Source organism: Mus caroli, unplaced genomic scaffold (genome assembly GCF_978045245.1).
Source record: "Mus caroli unplaced genomic scaffold, Mus_caroli_1 scaffold_5, whole genome shotgun sequence".
Taxonomy (NCBI): domain Eukaryota; kingdom Metazoa; phylum Chordata; class Mammalia; order Rodentia; family Muridae; genus Mus; species Mus caroli.
In genome coordinates, this window is record NW_028227260.1 from 56,768,396 (window position 1) to 56,789,960 (window position 21,565).

Consider the following 21,565-nt stretch of genomic DNA (forward strand, 5'->3'; position numbering starts at 1 on the left):
GGAACACATATTTATAAAAATCTATAGTTAGGGAGTTAATAATTATGTGTTTAGGATACATACATATATAATACACAATATATTATTTACACAGACACACACACATGTGTGTAATTCCAGTTAACAACAACAAAAAAAAGGCCTTGAATATAAAAGAGAAAAAATGGGGTATATGAGAGGGTTTGGGGAAAGTAAGTGAAGGGGAAACTATATAATTATAATTCTCCAAAATAAAAAAATAACTTTTTAAAATTGCATTTTTCTTTTCTAACCAACAATCAGAATGGCTAAGATCAAAACCTCAGGGATAGCAGATGCTGGTGAGGATGTGGAGAAAGAGGAACACTCCTTCTTTGCTGGTGGGATTGCAAACTGGTACAACCACTCTGGAAATCAATCTGGAGGTTCCTCAGAAAACTGGAAATAGATCTACCTGAAGACCCAGCTATACCACTCCTGGGCATATACTCAAAAGATGCCCCATCATGCCACAGGGGTACGTGTTCCAATATGTTCATAGAGGCCTTATTTGTGATCTGGAAACAACCTTCTGCATGTCCCAATGCAGAAGAATGGATACAGAAAATGTGGTTTATTTACACAATGAAATACTATTCAGCTATTGTGAATGAGGACATCCTGAGTTTTGCAGGAAAATGTGTGGAACTAGAAAATACCATCCTGAGTGAGGTATCTCAGACCCAAAAGGTCATTAATAGTACTCACTAATAAGTGGATATTAGCTAAAAAATTTACTGAATACCCAAGATACAATCCACAGAACTCAATGTTAACCAGTTGAAGGGCCCAACTGAGGATGCTTCAATAACACTGGGGAGGGAGAAAAAAGAAATCACAGAGGGCAGAGGGAGGGAGGGTCATGGATGGGAGAGAGGAGGGGGAGGGGAAAAGGGAAATATGATCAGGTATGGGGGGCAGGGAGACTGGAGTAAAGCCTAGAGGTCCAGCAGAATGAATGGAAACAGGCAACCTCAGGAGGTAAGGGGTAGCCTGGGGGGTCTAGAATTTACCAGAGGCCTGGAAGACAAGAGACTCTCAAAGGGAAGAACCTTAGATCAAAAGACCAAAAGTGGCAGGAGTAATTTTGTGGAATCCACACTTCCACTAGAAAGAAAGGAAGGGCATCAAGTGGAGGGATAATAGTGTTGCCATTCCACAGTCAAAAACCCTGACCCAGAAGTGTTCCTGTCTAAATAAACTGCAAGGACAAAATTGGGGAAGAGACTAAGGGAAAGGAGCTCCAGTGACAGGCCCAAATTGGGATCCATCTCAAGGGGAGACTCCAAGGATTGACACTATTACTGATGCTATGATGTCCTTGCAGACAAGAGCCTAGCATGACTGCCTTCTGAGTGATCCAACAAGAAGCTGACTGAGACAGATGCAGATACTTATACCCAAGCAATGGACTGAAGCCAGGGACTCCTGTGGCTGAACTAGGAAACGGCAGGAAGAAGTTGTGGAGAAGGGCAACCCCATAGGAAGATCTCAACTAACCTGGACCCCTGAGATCTCTGACACTGAGCCACGAACCTGGCATCATACACTAGCTGATAGGAGGTCCCCAACACATATAGATCAGAGGACTTCCTGGTCTGGCCTCAGTGAGGGAGGGAAGATGCACTTAATCCTAGAGAGAGGACCCAGGGGAGAGGGGCTGGTAGGGTAGGGGGTGGGTTGGGGTTAGGGGAGGAGGAATGAGATGAGGAACTATCAGAAGGTAGACCAGGAGGGGGATAAAGACTGGAAAGTAAAAAAGCTTAAAGATAATTAAAAAAAAAAACCAAGATATATAGGAAATAAAATCAAATAGGTAGAAGCCTTTAAAGAGAAAAAAAAACTCTAAAAAATTAAGAAAATTCAATTAAACAGGCGAAGGAATAAAACTGTTCAATACCTGAAAATGGCAATATAATCAATAAAGAAAACACAAACAGAGGGAATCTTGGAGATGGAAAACCTGGAAAAGAGAACAGGAACAACACACACAAGCATCATCGAGAGAATACAATAGAAGGAAGACAGAATCCTAGGCAAAGAGTATAAAATAAAAGAAATGGATACAACAGTGAAAGATAATGTTAAATCTAAAAATTTCCTAATACAAAACAGCCAGGAAATTTGGGATATCATGAAAAGACCTAATCTAAAAATAATGGGAATAGAAGAAGGTGAAAAATCTTAGCTCCAAGGATCAGAAAATCTCAGCAAAATCAAAGAAGAAAACTTTTCCAATCTAAAGAAAAAGATGCTTATAAACATACAAGAAACTTATAGATTACTAACTAAACTGTACCAGAAATGAAAATACTTCTGGCACATAATGATCAAAACACAAAATCTACAGAACAGAGAAAGAATATTAAAAGCAGCAGGGGGAAAAGGCCAGGATACATAAAAAGGGAGACCTATCAGAAATACTGGACTTCTCAATAGAGACTCTAAAAGCTAGAAAGGCCTGGACATATATTGCAACCTCTAAAAAACCACAGATGCCATCCTAGGCTATTATACTCAGCAAAACTCTGAATCACCATCGATGGAGAAAATAAGATATTTCAAGATAAATCCAAATTCTAACAATTTCTATACACAAATCAAGCCCTAGATAAAATACTATAAGGAAACTCCAACCCAAGGGGGATAACTACCCCCAAGAAATAACTGGAAATAAGTAATACCTATGAGCAAAACCAAGGAAAACACACATGCATGTCTGTGCACACATGCATGCACATACACACACATAGCACACACACACACACACACAACCACCATCAACATCAAAATAACAGGAGTTAACAATCACTGGGTATTAATATCTTTCAACAATTGATGGACTCAATTCCCCAATAAAAAGACAGGATAACAGAATTGCTGCATACAAGAAACACACCTAAGCAATAAGATAGACATTACCTCAGAATAAAGGGCCAGAAAAAAATTTTAAGGAAAAAAAAGGACAAAATAAAAACAAGTTATTATCTAATAAAATAGACTTTCAACCAAAATTAATCAAAAGAGAAGGTGAAGGACACTTCATACTCATCAAAGGAAAAATTAACCAAGATGAAGTCTCAATTCTGAACATCTATACCCTGAATGCAAGGGCACCCACATTCAAAAAAGAAACTTTACTAAAGCTCAAAACACACATTGAACCTCACACAATAATAGTTGGAAACTTCAGTACCCCACTCTTACCAATGGACAGATCATTGAAACAGAAACCAAACAGAGACACAGTGAAACCGACAGAAGTTATAATCTAAATGGATTTAACAGATATCTACAGAACATTTCCCCCTAAAATGAAAGAATAGCCTTCGTCTCAGCACCTTATGGAACCTCCTCCAAAACTGGCCAAATACAATGCCACAAAGCAAGCCTCAACAAATAGAAGAAAACTGAAATACAGGCTTATATCCCCTCAGACACCATGGATTAAAAGCTGGACTTCAACCATAACAGAAACACAAGAAAAGCTAAAGACTCATGGAAACTGAACAACTCTCTACTCAATGATCTCTGGGTCAGGGAAGACATAAAAAAGGAAAGGAAAGACTTTCTAGAATTCAGTGAAAATGAAGATATCTCTATTGTGCTTGCATACAGGAGCCTAGCATAACTGTCCTCTGAGAGGCTCTACTCTGCAGCTGAATGAAACAGATGTAGAGACCCATAGCCAAACATTGGACAGAGTTTGGAGAATATTATGGTAGAGTTGGGAGAAGAATTGAAGGCCCTGAAGGGGATAGGAACTCTACAAGAAGACCAAAAAGGTCAACAAATCTGGACCCTTGGTAGTTCTCAGAGACTGAACTACCAATCAGAGAGGATACAAGGGCTGAACATAGGCCCTCTGCATATATAGCTGATGTGCAGCTCAGATGGGTCCTCAACAACTGGGCTGGGGATCTCCCTAAAGCTGTTGCCTGTTTGTGGAATATGTTCTCCCAACTGGGCTGCCTTGTCTGGCCTCAGTGGGAGAGAATGCTCCTAGCCCTACAGGGACTTGATATGCCAGGGTAGGGGGATACCTGGGTGGCCTCCACCCTCTCATGAGAGAAGTGAATGGCTTGGGGGAGAAATTCTATGAGGAGAGAACTGGAGGGAATACAATGATCATGATGTAAAATGAATTAATAAATTATAATGGAAAAAACATCTATCTATAAATATGCAGGTCAATGGATGCAACCAGAAAACATATTACCCTGAGTGAGGTAACCCAGACCCAGAAAGACAAATATATTATGTATTCACTTATAATGGATGTTAGCTGTTAAAGTCATTGACAAGCAAGAGATAATCTATATTACTACAGATGTTTAGTACAAAACAAAGGCCCGGGTGTAGGGATACATTTACCTAGGAAGGAGAAATAGAATACATAGTTATGAACTGTCAAGGTGAGAGTGTGGCTGGTACAGGAGTATCAAACAAGAATGTGGGGGGGGGGGGAGAGGGAAAAAGAAGAGAATACAGGGGGAAACTGTTAAAACTGTGGGCCATTTGAGGGGTCATATGGATACTTAATACAGTAAAAGCTTCCTAAAATATATACATAAATGAAGGCAATCTACAAGAAATTGCCAAATAATGAGAGAGACAGTGCCCTGATTGGACACCTCATCATCACATTAAGCTTCCAGTACCATGAATTGGTTACATCTAATAGAGCTAACCAAAGAAGTCCCTTTGGAAACCTCAAATAACCCAGATTATTGCCAAGGATTTCTGATTGTTTTCCACAAACTGATGGTAAAGCCCTATTGCTAAAGACAACACATAAGTGACTCAATTGAGTATGGAGAAGTTGATCTGGTACCTAACTAGAGCCTTCACCCCTATGGACTAATGTCATGGTACTGGAAGGTACTCTGCTTGCTATCACAGGAGAAAGTTAAACACCAACCCAGCTACAAACCATTCAATCTATAATAGTGACCTTCTTGCAAGACACACTGTGTATAATAATTTCATAAAGCTTGTGGGAACTACCAACTAATACCTGCTTTGATTTAAGCCCATTCCATGAGATTCAATCCATACCCAATGCTGTTAGAGTGGCTAAAAACCTAAGACCAGTGATTTAGGTAAAAAACAAATACTAGTGTTCTGCTAAAGAATATAGCAATAACATAACTCCTGACAACTTTCTGCTATAATCACAGACAAGTGTCTTCCTCAGCCATCATCAGGGAAGCTTCCTCCTGCAGCACATGAGAGTTAAGTACAGAGACCAACAGCCTGAAAATATGCAGAAAAAGAGAGATGCTGGAACACTCAGCCCTAAATAAGATATCTGCATCAAGTCCCTCCCTTCGAGGCTCACGGAAACTGCAAAAAGAGGTGGTGGACTGAAGTAAAGAGCCACATGAGATTGAGAATAGCAACTTTGTTTCTAAAGGACTAGGGAATTGAGATGAAATTTCTCAAAACAAGAAATACAAATTTCTAGTTGATTATGGAAAAAGTATGCTATGTACCCTGAGCTATGGGAAATGCAGGATTAAAATTACTCTAAGATTCCATTTCACCCAAGAGAAAATGGTCATCATAAGAATTGTACAAATGGTAAGAACTGCTGGTATGGATGTGGGGAAGGGGAATCCTTATATGTTGTTGATAGGAGTTTAAAGTAGTGCATCCCCTTTGAAATTCAGTCTGGAGTTTTCTTAGTAAACAAGAAGTAGATATATTTACTATACCATTCTGAACATATATTTAAAGGACTTTATAACTTATACAGAGATACTTGAAATCCACATTCACTTTTCTTCTCTATTCACAATTGCTAGGAAGTTGAATAAACATTGATGTCCATCAACTGTTGAGTGGAATGAAATTTTGGTATATATACACAATGAAATATTATTCAGATGTAAATAAAAGTAAAACAATGAGGGGCACAGGTTCTCGTTTAATCTAAGGAAGCATTATTAAGAAGATGGAATCTTTGGGAGGTAATAATATTAAATAAACATATTCAAGTGAATACTGCTAGTTTGAATCGTGATTGCTTTATAAGAGAAAGAAACCAGAAAACACACAGCTAATTATGTGTTCCATGTTCCTTATTATTTGTTCCTCTGTATGACCTTAGGATTGTGCTAAACAAAATGCTATCACTGGACAAGTCTCCTCAATTTGTACCTTCAGAGTAATGTTATAAAAACCTTTTCTTTATACTGTAACTTGCTTCATATACTACATTATGGTAAAAAATGAACTAATGTACTAAGTTATGTCTTCACTGTTATGATTAAAGCAGCTGCCTGTACATTTGCTTTATTTCCAGAATCTCTATGAGGTTATAATGCTAATTCTGCAAATTCTAAATTTACTGCTTCTGCAATGGGAGAAAAATATTTTCAATTAAGATGAAGCTAATATAGCGATAAAAATAATATGACTTTCAGGTCTGCATCTTCCACCTGGGTAGACCATCAATGTGTCTGCCCCTCTGAAGATCCTATAGTCTGAACGCCTTCTAGGAGGTCAGCTACAGCCAGGGATGCTCCCAAACAACTGCAGCAGCTGAGAACCCTGAAGAGCCAAGTGGACTCAGGACCCATCTGTACCCCACCCCGACTCCCCACTTAAATTCAACCCACATTCATTCCTGTGCCTTCTGCTTGGGTAAACCATCAGCTTGTGTGCTCCTCTGAATACCCTATAGTCTAAGGCCTCCCCAGAGGTCTGCTACAGCCAGGGCCACAGGCCTCCCAGGAGACCTGCAGCAGTTCAGGGACACAGGAGGCAGGCTCCAGACAGAGACAACCAGGCCAGTTAACACCAGAGATAACCAGATGGCAAGAGGCAAGCACAAGATCATAAACAACAAAAGCCAATATACTCTGGCCCCATCAGAACCCAGTTCTCCCACCACAGCAAGCCCTGGATACACCAACACACCTGAAAACCAGGATGCAGACCTAAAATCCTTATCTCCTGAAGATATTGAGTCCTTTAAGGAGGATATAAATAACTCACTGAAAGAAACACAGGAAATCACAGGTTAACAGATAGAAGCCCTTAAAGAGGAAACAAATAAACCCCTTAAAGAAATACAGGAAAACAGAATCAAACAGATAAAGGAATTGAACAAAGTGGTCCTAGACCTGAAAATGAAAGTAGAAACAATAAAGAAAATACAAATGAAGGCAACCCTGGAAATGGAAAACCTAGGAAAGAAGCCAGGAAATAAAGATGCAAGCATCAACAACAAAATACAAGAGATAGAGGAGAGATTCTTGGGTGTACAAGATACCTTAGAAGATATTTGACACAATGGTCAAACAAAATTTGAAACAGAAAAAAACTCTTAACACAAAACATTCAAGAAATCCAGGACATAATGAAAAGACCAAACTTAAGAATAATAGGAATAGATGAAGAGAGCAAGGATTCCTTTTTCAAAGAACCAGAAAAGAAAATCCTCTTGTTACATAGTAATCAAAACAATAAATGCACAGAGCTAAGAAAGAATATTTAAAAATATAACAGGAAAAAGGCCAAGTAACATATAAAGGCAGACCTATATGAATTATGCCAGACTTCTCAACAGAGACTATAAAAGCCAGAAGAGCCTGGACAGAGGTCATGCAGACTCTAAGAGAACACATATGCCAACCCAGGCTACTGTACTCTGCAAAATTCTCAATCACCATAGTTGGAGAAAGCAAAATATTCCATGAAAAAAACAAATTTAAATAATATCTATCTACCAATCCAGCCCTATAGAGGATTCTAGAAGGAAAACTCTAACATATGGAAGAAAAAAAATATTAATCATCTCTCAACAAAATCAAAAGGAGAATATCACACACACACATAATGCCAACTATAACAAACATAACAGTATCTATCAATATCAATGGGCTTAATTCCTCCAATAAAAATACATAAACTAACAGATTAGATAAGGAAGCAGGATCCAGCATTTTGCTGCATACAAGAAACACACCTCAATGACAAAGACGGTTATTACCTCAGTGTTAAAAGCTGGAAAAAATTCTTTTAAGCAAATGGTCCCACGAAACAAGTGGGAGTTGCCATCCTAATACCCAATAAAATAGACTTTCAACCAAAAGTTTTCAAGAGAGATGGGAAAAGACAGTTTATAGTTATCAAAGGAAAATTCCACCAAGAGACAGTCTCAATTCTGAACATCTATACCCCAAATGCAAGGGTAACCACATTCATAATAGAAACTTCACTCAAGCTCAAAACACACATTGAACCTCACACAATGATATTGGGAAATTTCAACACCTCATTCTCAGCAATGTGAAGATCATGGAAACAGAAACTAAACAGAGACACAATGAAACTAACAGAATTTATGAACCAAATGGATTTAACAGATATATACAGAAATTTCACCCCAATACAAAAGAATATACATTCTTCTCGGCACTGCAAGTTACCTTTACCAAAATTGACCATATAATCATAAAACAATCCTCAACAGATGCAAGAAGATTGTAATAATCTCATGCATCCTATCAAATCACCACAGACCAAGGCTGATCTTCAATAACAACAGAAACAACACAAAATCCACATATGCATGGAAAGTGAAAAACTCTCTACTCAATAACTTGATCAGGGAAGAAATTTTAAAAAAGAAATTAAAGGCTTTTTAGAATTCAACGAAAATGAGGCACAACATACCCAAATTTATGTGACACAATGAAAGCAGTGCTAAGAGGAAAATTCATAGCACTAAGTGCCCTTAAAGAAATTGGAGAGATCCTACACTAACAACAGTACATCTGAAAGCCCTAGAAGAAAAAGAAGCAAGCACGCCCAAGAGTATTAAAAGGCAGAAAACAGTCAAACTCAGGGCTGAAATCAACAAAATAGAAACAAAGAATCAACCAACCGAAAAGCTGGTTCTTTGAGAAAATCAACGAGATAGATAAATCCTTAGCCAAACTAACTAAAGGGCACAGAGACAGTATCCAAGTTAACAAAATCAGAAATGAAAAGGGAGATATAACAACAGAAACTGAAGAAATGGAATATTATTTAGCTATTAAGAACAAGGATAACTCAAAGGGAGGGACCTTAGATTAAATGCCCCATGGTAGGGAGAGGGAACTTATAGAGCCCATTTCCAGCAGGAAGAGAGGGCTTCAAGTGAGGGATGGGGTTGCCACCCCACAGTCACATCTCTGACCCATAATTGTTTCTGTCTGAAAAAATTATAGGGTTGGAAATGGAGAGGAGCCTGAGGAAATGAAGGTCCAGCTACAGGCCCAAAGTGGGATCCAGCTCAAGGGGAGGTCCCAAGGCCTGAGACTATTACTGAGGCTTGTGGAGTGCTCACAAAAAGGGATCTAGCATGACTACTCTCTGGAAGACCCAACACACAGCTGAAAGAATCAGATGCAGATATTTGCACCCAACCAATGGACAGAAGCAGCTGCCCCCTGTTGTTGAATTAGGGAAAGGCTGATAGAAGCTGAGGAGAAGGGTGATTCTGTAGGAGGACCAGCAGTCTCAATTAATCTAGACCCCAAAGATTTCTCAAACACTGGACCACCAACCAGACAGCATACACCAGCTGATATGAGGTTCCCAACACACATACAGTAGAGGACTTCCGGGTCTGTGTTCATTCAGAGATGATGCAAGAGATGCACCTAACCCTCAAGAGACTGGAGGCCCCAGGGAGTTTAGAGGTCAGGTGTGGTGGTGGTGGGAGCATCCATGTGATAACAGGGTGGGTTGGGGAGGAGGTTCGGGACATGGAGTAGTCAGAGGGTGGATAAGGGAGGATGGGGAATGGAATAGGAGTGTAAAAAATAAATTAAAAATAAAATTAAATTGAAAAAAAGATATTACAGGCAAATGAATAGACTAGAAAATATCATCCTGAGTGAGATAACTCAGACCTAAAAGTCCATGCATGATGATGTACTCACTAATAACTGGATATTAGCCAAAAAAGTACAGAATACTCAGGATACAATCCACAGAACTCAAGAAGGTTAATTAGCTGAAAGGTCCAAGTGAGGAAGCTTCAAACCCAGTTGGAGGGGGGAAAAAGCAGATGGCAGAGGGAGGGAGGGAACAGAGTAGGAGAGTGGAGGGGGAGTGGCAGGGTAAAAGAGGAACATGATCAGGTATTGGAAGGCAGGATTGAAGCCACAAAGGCTAGCAAAATAGAAATACACAACCTGGAGAGGTAGGAGGTGGGAGCAGGGACCCTCTAGTATGTACCAGAGACCTGGGAGGTGAGAGAATCTCAAGACTCAAAGGCCTTGGACTAAACGCCCAACAGTGGGGAGAGAGAACATGTGGAATCTACCTCCAATAGAAAGACAGGACATCAGCTCTGACCTGGGGTTGTTCCTATCTGGAAGAACTTCAGGGACAAAAATGTAGAGGAGACTGAGGGAAAGAGGTCCAGTGACAGGCCCAAATTGGGATCCATCCAGGGCCTGCCACTATTACTATTGGTGTGTTGTGCTTAAAGAGAAGAGCATGCATGACTGCTCTCTGAGAGGCTCAACAAGAAGCTGACTGCAGATACTTGCACCCAACCAACGGTCTGAAGTTGGGAGCCCCTGTAGTTGAATTGGGGAAAAGCTGGAAGAAGTTGAGGAGGAGAATGACCCCCATAGGAAGATCAGCAGTCTCAACTAACCTGGACCCCTGAGATCTCTCAGACACTGACTAACCAACCAGGGGGCATACAGTGGCTGGTCAGTGGCCCCTAATAAATATACAGCAGAGTACTGCCTGGTCTGGCCTCAGTAAGAGAAAATGCACCTAAGCCCTTGAGAGACTTGAGGCCCCAGGGAGTTGGTAAGCCTGGCAGGGTGTGGGGAGGTGTGGGGGTATTCAGACATCCTCTTGGAGACAGGGGAGGAAGAATGGGATGGGGAACTGCTGGAGGGCAGACTGGAGGGGGCTAGTGAGAGACTTTGAGGAATGATTAAATATTAAAAATATAATATGAATACATTTAACTATTATTGCTTCATAAGTACTGAAAAATCATCCAGACTAGAAAAGGGGTAAAAAATTTAATAGGACATAACTCCCTTGGCTCTGTCACTGAGGATTAATTTGAAATTTAAAAGCTTTGAATATAGAAAACTGAATTGGTCCCTTCTTAGAATTGGGAACAAAACACCCATGGAAGGAGTTATAGAGACAAAGTTTGGAGCTGTGATGAAAGGATGGACCATCTAGAGACTGCCATATCCAGGGATCCATCCCATAATCAGCTTCCAAACGCTGACACCATTGCATACACTAGCAAGATTTTGCTGAAAGGACCCTGATAGAGCTGTCTTTTGTGAGACTATGCCGGGGCCTAGCAAACACAGAAGTGGATGCTCACAGTCAGCTATTGGATGGATCACAGGGCTCCCAATGGAGGAGCTAGAGAAAGTACCCAAGGAGCTAAAGGGATCTGCAACCCTATAGGTGGAACAACAATATGAACTAACCAGTACCCCGGAGCTCTTGTCTCTAGCTGCATATGTATCGAAAGATGGCCTAGTTGGCCATCACTGGAAAGAGAGGCCCATTGGACTTGCAAACTTTATATGCCCCAGTGCAGGGGAACGCCAGGGCCAAAAGAATGGGAATGGGTAGGTAGGGAAGTGGGGGGGAGGGTATGGGGGACTTTTGGGATAGCATTGGAAATGTAATTGAGGAAAATACCTAATAAAAATATTAAAAATTTAAAAAAGAAAACGGAATTGGTGACTAGAACCAGTCGTTTTTATTTCAATTATTTTTTCTATCAAAGTATATCAAAATCAAAACATAAAATATGGATAATTTCTTTATGTAGATACAGTAAATGTGCTTTATTTTTTTATTTTTTTCAATCAAGCACTTGTTGTATATCAGATGTCTACATAATTTCCAATTATTTTACCACCTTGTTAAAAGGTCAATTTGACCTCTAAAAATTAGAAGATAAAAAGGATTTATCTCTAGTGAGACTACGCCGGGGCCTAGCAAACACATAAGTGGATGCTCACAGTCAGCTATTGGACGGATCACAGAGCCCCCAATGGAGGAGCTAGAGAAAGTTCTCAAGGAGCTAAAGGGATCTGCAACCCTATAGGTGGAACAACAATATGAACTAACCAGAACCCTGGAGCTCTTGTCTCTAGCTGCATATGTATCAGAAGATGGCCTAGTTGGCCATCACTGGAAAGAGAGGCCCATTGGACTTGCAAACTTTATATGCCCCAGTATAGGAGAACACTAGGGCCAAAAAGTGGGAGTGGGTAGTTAGGGGGGTGGGGGGGAGGGTATGGAGGACTTTTGGGATAGCATTGGAAATGTAAATGAGGAAAATACCTAATTAAAAAAAGGATTTATAGAATTCTTATTTGTAATTGAGATTTGGAAATTACCTGGTTTTAAAATTGCCTTTGCTTTGTTTTTCTAAAAGAAAGTGAATGGTTTATTTTGTTTTGAGTTTTTTTCTATACATAACTATTTTTATTGGATATTTTCTTTATTTACAATTCCTAGTTTCCCCTCTGAAAACCCCCTATCCCTTCCCCCCTCCTCCTGCTCACCAATATGCCCACTCCTGCCTCCTGGCCCTGGCAATCCCCTATACTGGGGCATATAACCTTCACAGAACCAAGGGCCTCTCCTCCCATTGATGGTCAACTACTAGGCTATCCTATGTGTAATAGATTTGGACACTCCTATATGTGCCCACAAACTAAAGAAAAATTATGATGAGGGCTGTGCTCTTTCTGGGTCATATACAAATGCTTACGGGAAGGATTTGTCCTTTAATCAATATGAAAACATGAGTCTAATAACCTTTATTTTTGTAACACAGAGACAGATTGCATTCTTAAGTTGCATTTTTTGTCTATACTGTACACTGAGGCAGACAATACCACAAGGAATGTAATCATTCCTAATATATTGGACTTTGTATCATCTCTGGGACATGTCTCACTGCTGTTGCCTTGTATGCAATTTCAAAATTTGAATGGTTTATAACAATGCACTAAGAGCCAGATTTCCTTTATTTATCTACTGTTTTCATATTTTAATGTAGAAGTTTGACTGGTAAATGCAGCTATCCCCAAAAATGAATCTTTTTTTATAAGTTTGCCATCACATCATAGTTAGAATAATAAAATGTCATGTAAAGCCATTTTCAAAGGTTTTAAAAGATTCATGACTTGTATTTCTGGTTAAGTTTATATAATTTTTCTACAAAAATATTTTTGGTACATTTTCATAAAACCCAATCAAGACAAAAGAGCTTGGTTAAGTATGAGATAATAGAGAATGAAAAATGAATATTGCTGATACCACACATTAACTTTATATCAATAGATCATAAGCTTTACAAATGTGGGCAGGGACTTCTAATAGAGAATTTAATAATCTTTGCCTTTTATAAGTGTTTTTGTGAGCATCCACTTCTGTATTTGCCAGGCACTGGCATAGTCTCATACGAGACAGCTATAACAGGGTTCCTTCAGCAAAATCTTTCGGCCATATTCAATAGTGTCTGGGTTTGGTGGTTGATTATGGGATGGATCCCCGGGTAGGGTAGTCTCTGGATAGTCCATCCTTTCGTCTTAGCTCCAAACTTTGTCTCTGTAACTCCTTTCATGGGTATTTTGTGCCCTATTCTAAGGAGGAATGAAGTATCCACCCATTGATCTTCCCTCTTCTTGATTTTCTTGTGTTTTGCAAATTGTATCTTGGGTGTTCTATGTTTCACAGTCATCTATAAGATGGAACACAGGGCCCCCAATGTAGAAGCTAGAGAAAGCACCCAAGGAGCTGAAGGGGTCTGCAAACCTACATATGGCACAACAATATGAACTAACCAGTACCCCCAGAGCTCATATCTCTAGCTGCATATGTAGCAGAAGATGATATTCATCACTGGGAAGAGAGGCCCCTTGGTATTGCAAACTTTATATGCCTCAGTACAGGGGAATGCCAGGGACAAGAAGCAGGAGTGGGTAGGTAGGGGAGCAGGGTGGGGGGAGGGTATAGGGAACTTTCAGGATAGCATTTGAAATGTATATAAAGAAAATATCTAATTAAAAAAAATAAGTGTTTTTGTAAGTTTTCCCCATATCCGAAGGACAACTTTCTTAGCTAACTATTTGAGGTAGTATAAGTTATTTGAATTTACTTGGCTGCTGACCCTAATATCACACCAGGCAGCACTGAACATGAGATGGTAGGGGATATACAGATTAATTCCAGCACATTGTATGCACATACAAGGAAAATAGAACATTTCAATGTGTTGACTCATATGCTGGGCAAGCAAAACTACATGGAACTGTCAGCCTTTATGCAGTTTTTCTGAATAGACAGAATTGACTTAACTGGGTTACACTGAAAACCCTAAGGAAGTATATCTCATGGTGGGAATCCTGTTAATCCATATTGTCTGATTAATGTTTTATTTGATATGTTTACAAGAGCATCAAATGTGGTTTTTGAGACTGTATTTCTTGTTTGCATACTCTAATAACTATGATAAGATCTGAGCCTGAAACAAATTTTAAGATACAACTTTCTAGTAAGGGACTTTTATTCTTACTAGATGTGGGAAAATTAAAAAGCATAAAGTGAGTTCATTTATGCAGCTGATGTCATTCAATATTGGAGTTTTATTAATAACAATTTTCCTGAAAAGCCAACTTGGAGAAGGTTTAATGAGACAAGCTGCATAATGATTTAATAAAACTATTCCTTTTCTTTTTTTTTTTCAGAAGGCAAAAGGTAACTTTTATGAGTGTCCATGAATCATCCTTGTTCAAAGAATTGATCTGAAAAATCTGTTTGAAACCATAGCTCACATTCATTTCCACATATTGAAAATGATTTGAATATAACCAAAATATCTAAGAAAACTTATAGTAATAAAAATGCAAAATTAGGGCTAGAGAGATTGCTCATTGGTTAAGAGCACTGACTGCTCTTCCAAAGGTCCTGAGTTCAAATCCCAGCAACCACATGGTGGCTCACAACCACCTGTAATGAGGTCTGACGCCCTCTTCTGGTGCATCTGAAGACAGCTACAGTGTACTTATAATAATAAATAAATCTTTAAAAAATTATTCAAAAATGCAAAATTAATTTACTTTCCTAATATAAAAAGGAAATGAATTTTTCTCAAACAGACGATAAGGTTTCTTTGGCCTTTGGCTGATATCTAGATTGAGTTTGGAAAGGACTTACAAGAATCAACAATGAATTAGTAACATATTGTGCCAAAGTTTTACAAAGTAATATTTGTTAAATATATGCTTCTTGTTAATGAGTATTATATTTAATATTCATACATGCATATAATTTGTTTATAAACTTAATATTACTATGTATTATATCAAGTGAATCCTCTTATAGTATCACTGTATTTGGATATTATCTTGCAATAACTCTAACACTTCAGATTCTGAATTAATTTTCCCAAATTTTAACAAATAACCTGGTTAAATTTTTAGACATTTCTACTGAATATACTCACCTCTGTTATCCTTTTGCTGTATAGACTTTTGTTCTTCAGTTTTCTTATCCTGGGCAAGCTTAGGAGGCAGGATAATGGGTCTCCAAAACCCTAGAATCATATTAAATGGACTCAGTTATTTTTGAATTACTACTAAAATGATATTGTTCAAAAGAATGTTTATTATATAATTCCACAATAAAAATCTTGTTTTAATATTGTAACATCATTTTAAAGATATACTTATCCATAATGGTGTTCCTACTACCAAATTTCACAGTGTACTAAAACCATATTAAAATGAAGTTTAAATTGTTATGACATGCATAACTCTAAGTAATAATTAAAACATAGTCATGTCTAAAAACTTTGCAGAAGTTCATAATAATAGACTAGTTAGCTAAAAAATAATAATAATAACAATCTAGTGTGCACAATCCCAAAAGTCAAGTAACTTTAGTTTTAGTTGCTGGAGATAAGCAAACTTTTTCTTAGAACTCATTGCTGTTATAATGAGAATGGCTACATGTAGTAAAGGTGTCCTTTAAGAATAATTGCTCATTCTGAAATGAACAGATGTTTAGCACAAAGAATAGTTTTTTTGTCTGTGTTTTTTTTTTTTTTTAAGATTTATTTATTTATTATATGTAAGTACACTGTCTTCAGACACTCCAGAAGAGGGCGCCAGATCCCGTTACGGATGGTTGTGAGCCACCATGTGGTTGCTGGGATTCGAACTCTGGACCTTCGGAAGAGCAGTCGGGTGCTCTTACCCACTGAGCCATCTCACCAGCCCTGTCTGTGTTTTAAACATCTTTTAATTATTAATGAAGTGGGAAATGTCAGATACCATATGTACTGGCTATTTTTGTGTCAACTTGACAGAGCTGGAGTTATCACAGAGAAAGGAGCTTCAGTTGAGGAAATGCCTCCATGAGATCCAACTGTAAGGCATTTTCTCAATTAGTGATCAAGGGGGAAAGGCCCCTTGTGGGTGGGACCATCCCTGGGCTGGTAGTCTTGGGTTCTATAAGAGAGTAGGCTGAGGAAGCCAGAAGAGGCAAGCCAGTAAAGAACATCCCTCCATGGCCTCTGTATCAGCTCCTGCTCCCTGACCTGTCTGAGTTCCAGTCCTGACTTCCTTTGGTGATGAACAGCAGCATGGAAGTGTAAGCCGAATAAACCCTTTCCTCCCCAACTTGCTTCTTGGTCATGATGTTTGTGCAGGAATAGAAACCCTGACTAAGACACCATATAAACACAGCAAATTTATCAATAGTTTGTTAAAGAAGACATACAAGTAAGAACACTTCCCTTATACTTAGAAATTTCAATTTTAATTGTAGATTTAAAAACTCATGGCTCCAGCTGCATATGTACCAGAGGATGGCCTTATTGGACATCAATGGGAAGAGAAGTCCTTTGTCCTGTGAAGGCTTGATGCCCCAGTGTAGAGAAATGCCAGGGCAGGGAGGCAGGAGTGAGTGAGTGGGTGGGTGGGTGGGGGAAACCCTCATAGAAGCAGGGGGAGGGGAAAACAGCAAAGGGGATAACATTTGAAATGTAAATAAAGAAATTGTCTAATAAAAATAATATTAAAAATCACATTTGCAGTATCTATTTATATTTAAAACATATAATAGGTAAACATGAGTGAGGAATCCCAGATACTCCCCTCAAAAATGTCTTTTGACTATTTTTTGAACTTTTGAGTGCATGGTATCTTAACCAAGTAAACTGAAAAGCCTATTATCAAAATAAGTTGAGAGATAAGAAATTGTGATTAAGCATTCTAGAGGCAACATTTATGGTATTTGTAAAAATCAAAGAATATTTTTCTAAAATTCTAAAACTTACATAGGTTTCTATACTCTAAGACTTGAAAGTTTGATTTGAGACTTTGTAAATTGTTTATATATACAGCAAAGCAGAAAACATACTGAGAAAAGATTATATTAAGAGAAGAAAGGACTATAATAGATCACATTTCCTAAATAAAGTACACATTTTAGTTTTAAAAAACTGTTGATATATTGCTGTGCTTTATGTTAGTTATCAAGAAATTTGACAAGTATATTTTCTCTTAGTTTGATCTAAGCAAACTGATAGAAAATGTACTTAACTGATCAGTTTCAGAGCAAATAATAATTTTTTGTGTGGTGGTTTGAACAAGAATGACCCCTATAGGCTCATATCTTTGAGTGCTTGGTCACCAGTAAGAGGAACTGTTTGAGAAGGATTAAGAAATGTGGCCTTGTTGGAGTACGTTTGACCTTTTTGGAGGATGTGTATCACTGGGGCTATACTTTGAGCTTTTAAACACCCATGCCAGGCCAGTTTCATTCTCCCTCTTATCCTGCAAACTTTGGATCAGATGTGAGCTCTCAGATAGTGACTGATCACCATGCTTGCTGGTCACTAATTACATATGTAACAATTTAAGGAAGATGTTTTTTTGTTTTGTTTTGTTTTTGTTTGTTTGTGTTTTTGTTTTTCAAGACAGAGTTTCTCTGTGTAGCCCTGGCTGTCCTAAAACTCACTTTGTAGACCAGGCTGGCCTTCAACTCAGAAATCCACCTGCCTCTGCCTCCCGAGTGCTGGGATTAAAGGCGTGCACCACCACGTCAGGTTCTATTTTGAGGTACAATTCTCCCATGTTTGTAGAACACACATACATACTATATTAGTATTGCTCTTTATTTTGTGCACATTCACGTGTGCTTGTTCACAGCTATGGGTGCACATATATGTGCACATAAACATGCATTTGTGTATGCATGTTGGTATAGGTCAGAGATAAACATCAAGTGTCTTGCCTCAGAAGTTTTTCAACTTTTTGTATTTTAAACAGAGCCTCTCAATGAGAATTGGAACGTTCTGATTAACCTAGGTTAGCTGGCTGGACATGAAGCCTTAGTAATGTTTCCATCTCTGCCACCCCACCACTAGAATTAGAAGCCTGTAGTAACATTCAGATTTTAATTTTTTTAGGATTCATGTTTCTTTTAAAAAAATATTATTTAATCTTTTTTACACTCCATTCAGATTTTTAAAATCTGTTTTTATAAATTAGAAAATCCTAAGGATAAAATGTGAAAATACATTTATAATTATGCTTGTTAAACTAGGACACTATATTTAGATAAGTCTAAATTCAGAGTACAAGACAAATAACTTGTACTTAGAATTATCATGGTTCTCAATGGGAAATACCTCTTAAAGTTCACTGATAGTGCATCTTCATGGTCAACAACATAAACTCTGAAGTATGAAATCACACTCTATTATTTATTGTGCTACTTTGGCTACTTATTTGTGCCTCAGTTTCTCCAAAGTAAAACAAAAATGGCAATAGTAACCTACCTTCTAGTATTGGGAGGACTTAATAAATTTGTATATATAAAATCTGTGAGAATTAATTAACTAGCAATGCTGAATCAATACTACTCAGTATATATAAAATGCTTAGAGTAGTTCATAGTACCTCTACATAAAGCATATACATTTGTTTTAAAGAGTTAATTAAATTAGAGCAGTAGTTCTCAGCCCTCCTAATGCTGTGACCCTTACAGTTCCTCCTGTTGTGGTGACTCATAATCATAAAATTACTTTCCTTGCTACCTCATAACTGTAATTTTGTTACTGTTATGAATCTTAATGTAGGCATTTGATATGCAAAATATCTGATATGTGACCTTTGTGAAATGTCATTTGACTCCAAAAGGGTGACAACCCACAAGATGAAGACCACTTGTCTAGGGAATTGAGAATTAAGATATATTATGATAAAATAAACATGCATAACAGATAAATAAAAACTATCCATTGATAATTATGAACTTGAGGAAAACCTTTATGAGAAACAAAAGATATTTTGAAAGCTGATATACTTAGGCTTCTATACTTAAATCTTTTTACAATAACTAAATAGCAAAACTCTTTTACTTGTTCCAGGATGAGCTAAATTTAACATTATTTCATAGGCCACTATAAATATTGTTTCATTAGGCACTTTAACTTTACACTTTTTAAAATGAAGAGATAAAAAATCACCTAAAGCAAGATAATATTGCTAATTTTAAAAGTGAAATAAAAATCTGGGATTAAGATGTTTAGTCTCTGAATCACTTAATGGTTTTCCTACGTGGTTTCAGCCCCAAATCTACCAATGCTACTGTCATTTTTGGAAATGTTATGATGTTATTAATAAAATGTATAATATATTTTTAGAGGTCACATACATTTTACCTTACCTGGAGGACGATTCTCCTTTTTACGAGCACCAAGCCGGTGGGCTTCTAGCAGGTGTGCCTCATGTTCTGAATCACGGAAGTCAGATTCCACAAGATATCCTTCTCTTTCCTCATCCATTTGAAATCCCTCATTGTCTAATCCCTTCTCTGTCTTTATGAGGTATCTTTTACTTTCAGGTTCATTTTGATCTCTTTCATTTCCAAATTGTGTCTGATGTTTATCAGAACTGGATCCTACTTCCTTTTTTTCAGTGATATGCTGAAACGTTTGAAGGTCACCCTGACGTTTTCCAACGCTCTCTTGAGGTACTATAGAACTAAACTGATATTTTCCGGAGCTATCCCAGTATCCAGCATTATCAGAATCTAATTGTTTTCTTTTAGCATCTAACCAGTCCTGTAGAGACTCAGACTTGTGAGCCACCTTGAGTCTTTCCAAATTACAGGTACTCTTGCATGTTTCAGCTTTCTTCATGTATTTCATAGAATCAGAGGACATCACAGGGTTTTCAGAGTCTGAGTTTATTGTTCTACTTCCAGACCATGAATCCTTTGGGAACTGGTTGCTAGCACTGCTCTGGTGAAATGTCTTTGTAGCTATGAAATATTTCACAGCTGCTGAGGCTAGCTCACATCCTTCTGAATCTGAGTCTGTCTTACTTGGTTCAGAATCAGACTCCATCAAATATCTCTTAGTTCTTGGTTTTTCTGTTTCATCAACTTCTATCAGACTTAATTTAGATACTGATGCTCTACTTTTTTCTGTGTGTGAGTCCACTGAGTAACTCTCAGAATCAGAGATCATCCACAAACTTTCACTCTCCATCTTTGTTTTTTCAGATTCCATCAGACTTTGTATAGAAGCTGAAGCCATTTGAAAGTTTTCTTCTTTCTGTCTTTCATTGTCAGAGTCAGAGAGTCTTTCAGAGTTAGAATCTTCCAGGGACTTTTCTGAGCCTGAGGTTATCCAATGTTTCAGAGATCCAGATTCCATCTGGTACTGCTCCATTCTCACCAGGTGTTTCCCAGTCTTGGTCAAGTCTTCAACAGAGACTGAATCTAGATGGTAAGGTTCTGCTTTAAACAAGTGTTTTCTAGAGTCTGAATCCCTTGGAGACTTTTCTGAGTCAGAGTCCAGTCCCCATGAGTCTTTAGATTGTTCTTCTAACTCAAAATCTGAGACAACACCTCTATCAGAGTCCGAATCAATCACACACTTTTCAGAACCAGAGTCCATAAGAGGTGTATCACTTTCAATTAGTGTTAGGTCTTGGAGAGTTTTATAATAGAAAGAACCTCCTAAAGTTTCAAATGCATCTGTATACTGAATTTCTGTTTCAGATTTGTATCCTTTGTCACATTCCAGTGTAAATGCTCCTTCATCACTTAAAGAAAAAAAGAACATGAATATATGTTTAAATATTTACCAGCTGGCATAACTATGGCTCTATTTAATTCTTCTGACAGACCATATTATGGAGCACATGGTCCTTCTGCTCATGATATAAACCAAAAAAAAAAACCCACTAAGCTTTTATTCACAAAATAAGAATATTAATGTGTTGATTTTACAACCACTAGCATCTTTCCCTCAGATTAACTATTTTCCAATGTACCTAAAGTTATTTCCCCTGAATAGAAAGACTTCTTGTTAATACTTGACTTTCTTGTCTCTATCAAGTCAATATATCAACATTTAGGGAACAAGTATTATGTTTAAAGTGAAGTTTAAAATGAAAGTAGATGTATTTTTACTTTCAAATATAGGTGAAAATTGTACATAGGTAGACCTGATTAT

The 21,565-nt window shown here is 37.9% G+C and overlaps 1 protein-coding gene across 4 annotated transcripts in view; it reads right to left on the reverse strand.

Annotated features, from left to right (window-relative positions):
- LOC110286342 (uncharacterized) overlaps nucleotides 1-21,565 on the reverse strand; it is a 343,296-nt gene that overhangs the window by 122,683 nt on the left and 199,048 nt on the right. For 3 of the 4 annotated variants that reach the window (XM_085837619.1, XM_085837618.1, XM_085837620.1), the window contains exons 10-11: nucleotides 19,768-21,152; nucleotides 15,536-15,625 (exon numbers count right to left, since the gene is read on the reverse strand). The exons of the other annotated variant lie outside the window; for it this stretch is intronic. In XM_085837619.1, coding sequence (XP_085693745.1) covers nucleotides 15,536-15,625; nucleotides 19,768-21,152 — 1,475 coding nt within the window. The remainder of the gene's footprint in view (nucleotides 1-15,535; nucleotides 15,626-19,767; nucleotides 21,153-21,565) is intronic. 4 annotated transcript variants of the gene reach the window in all.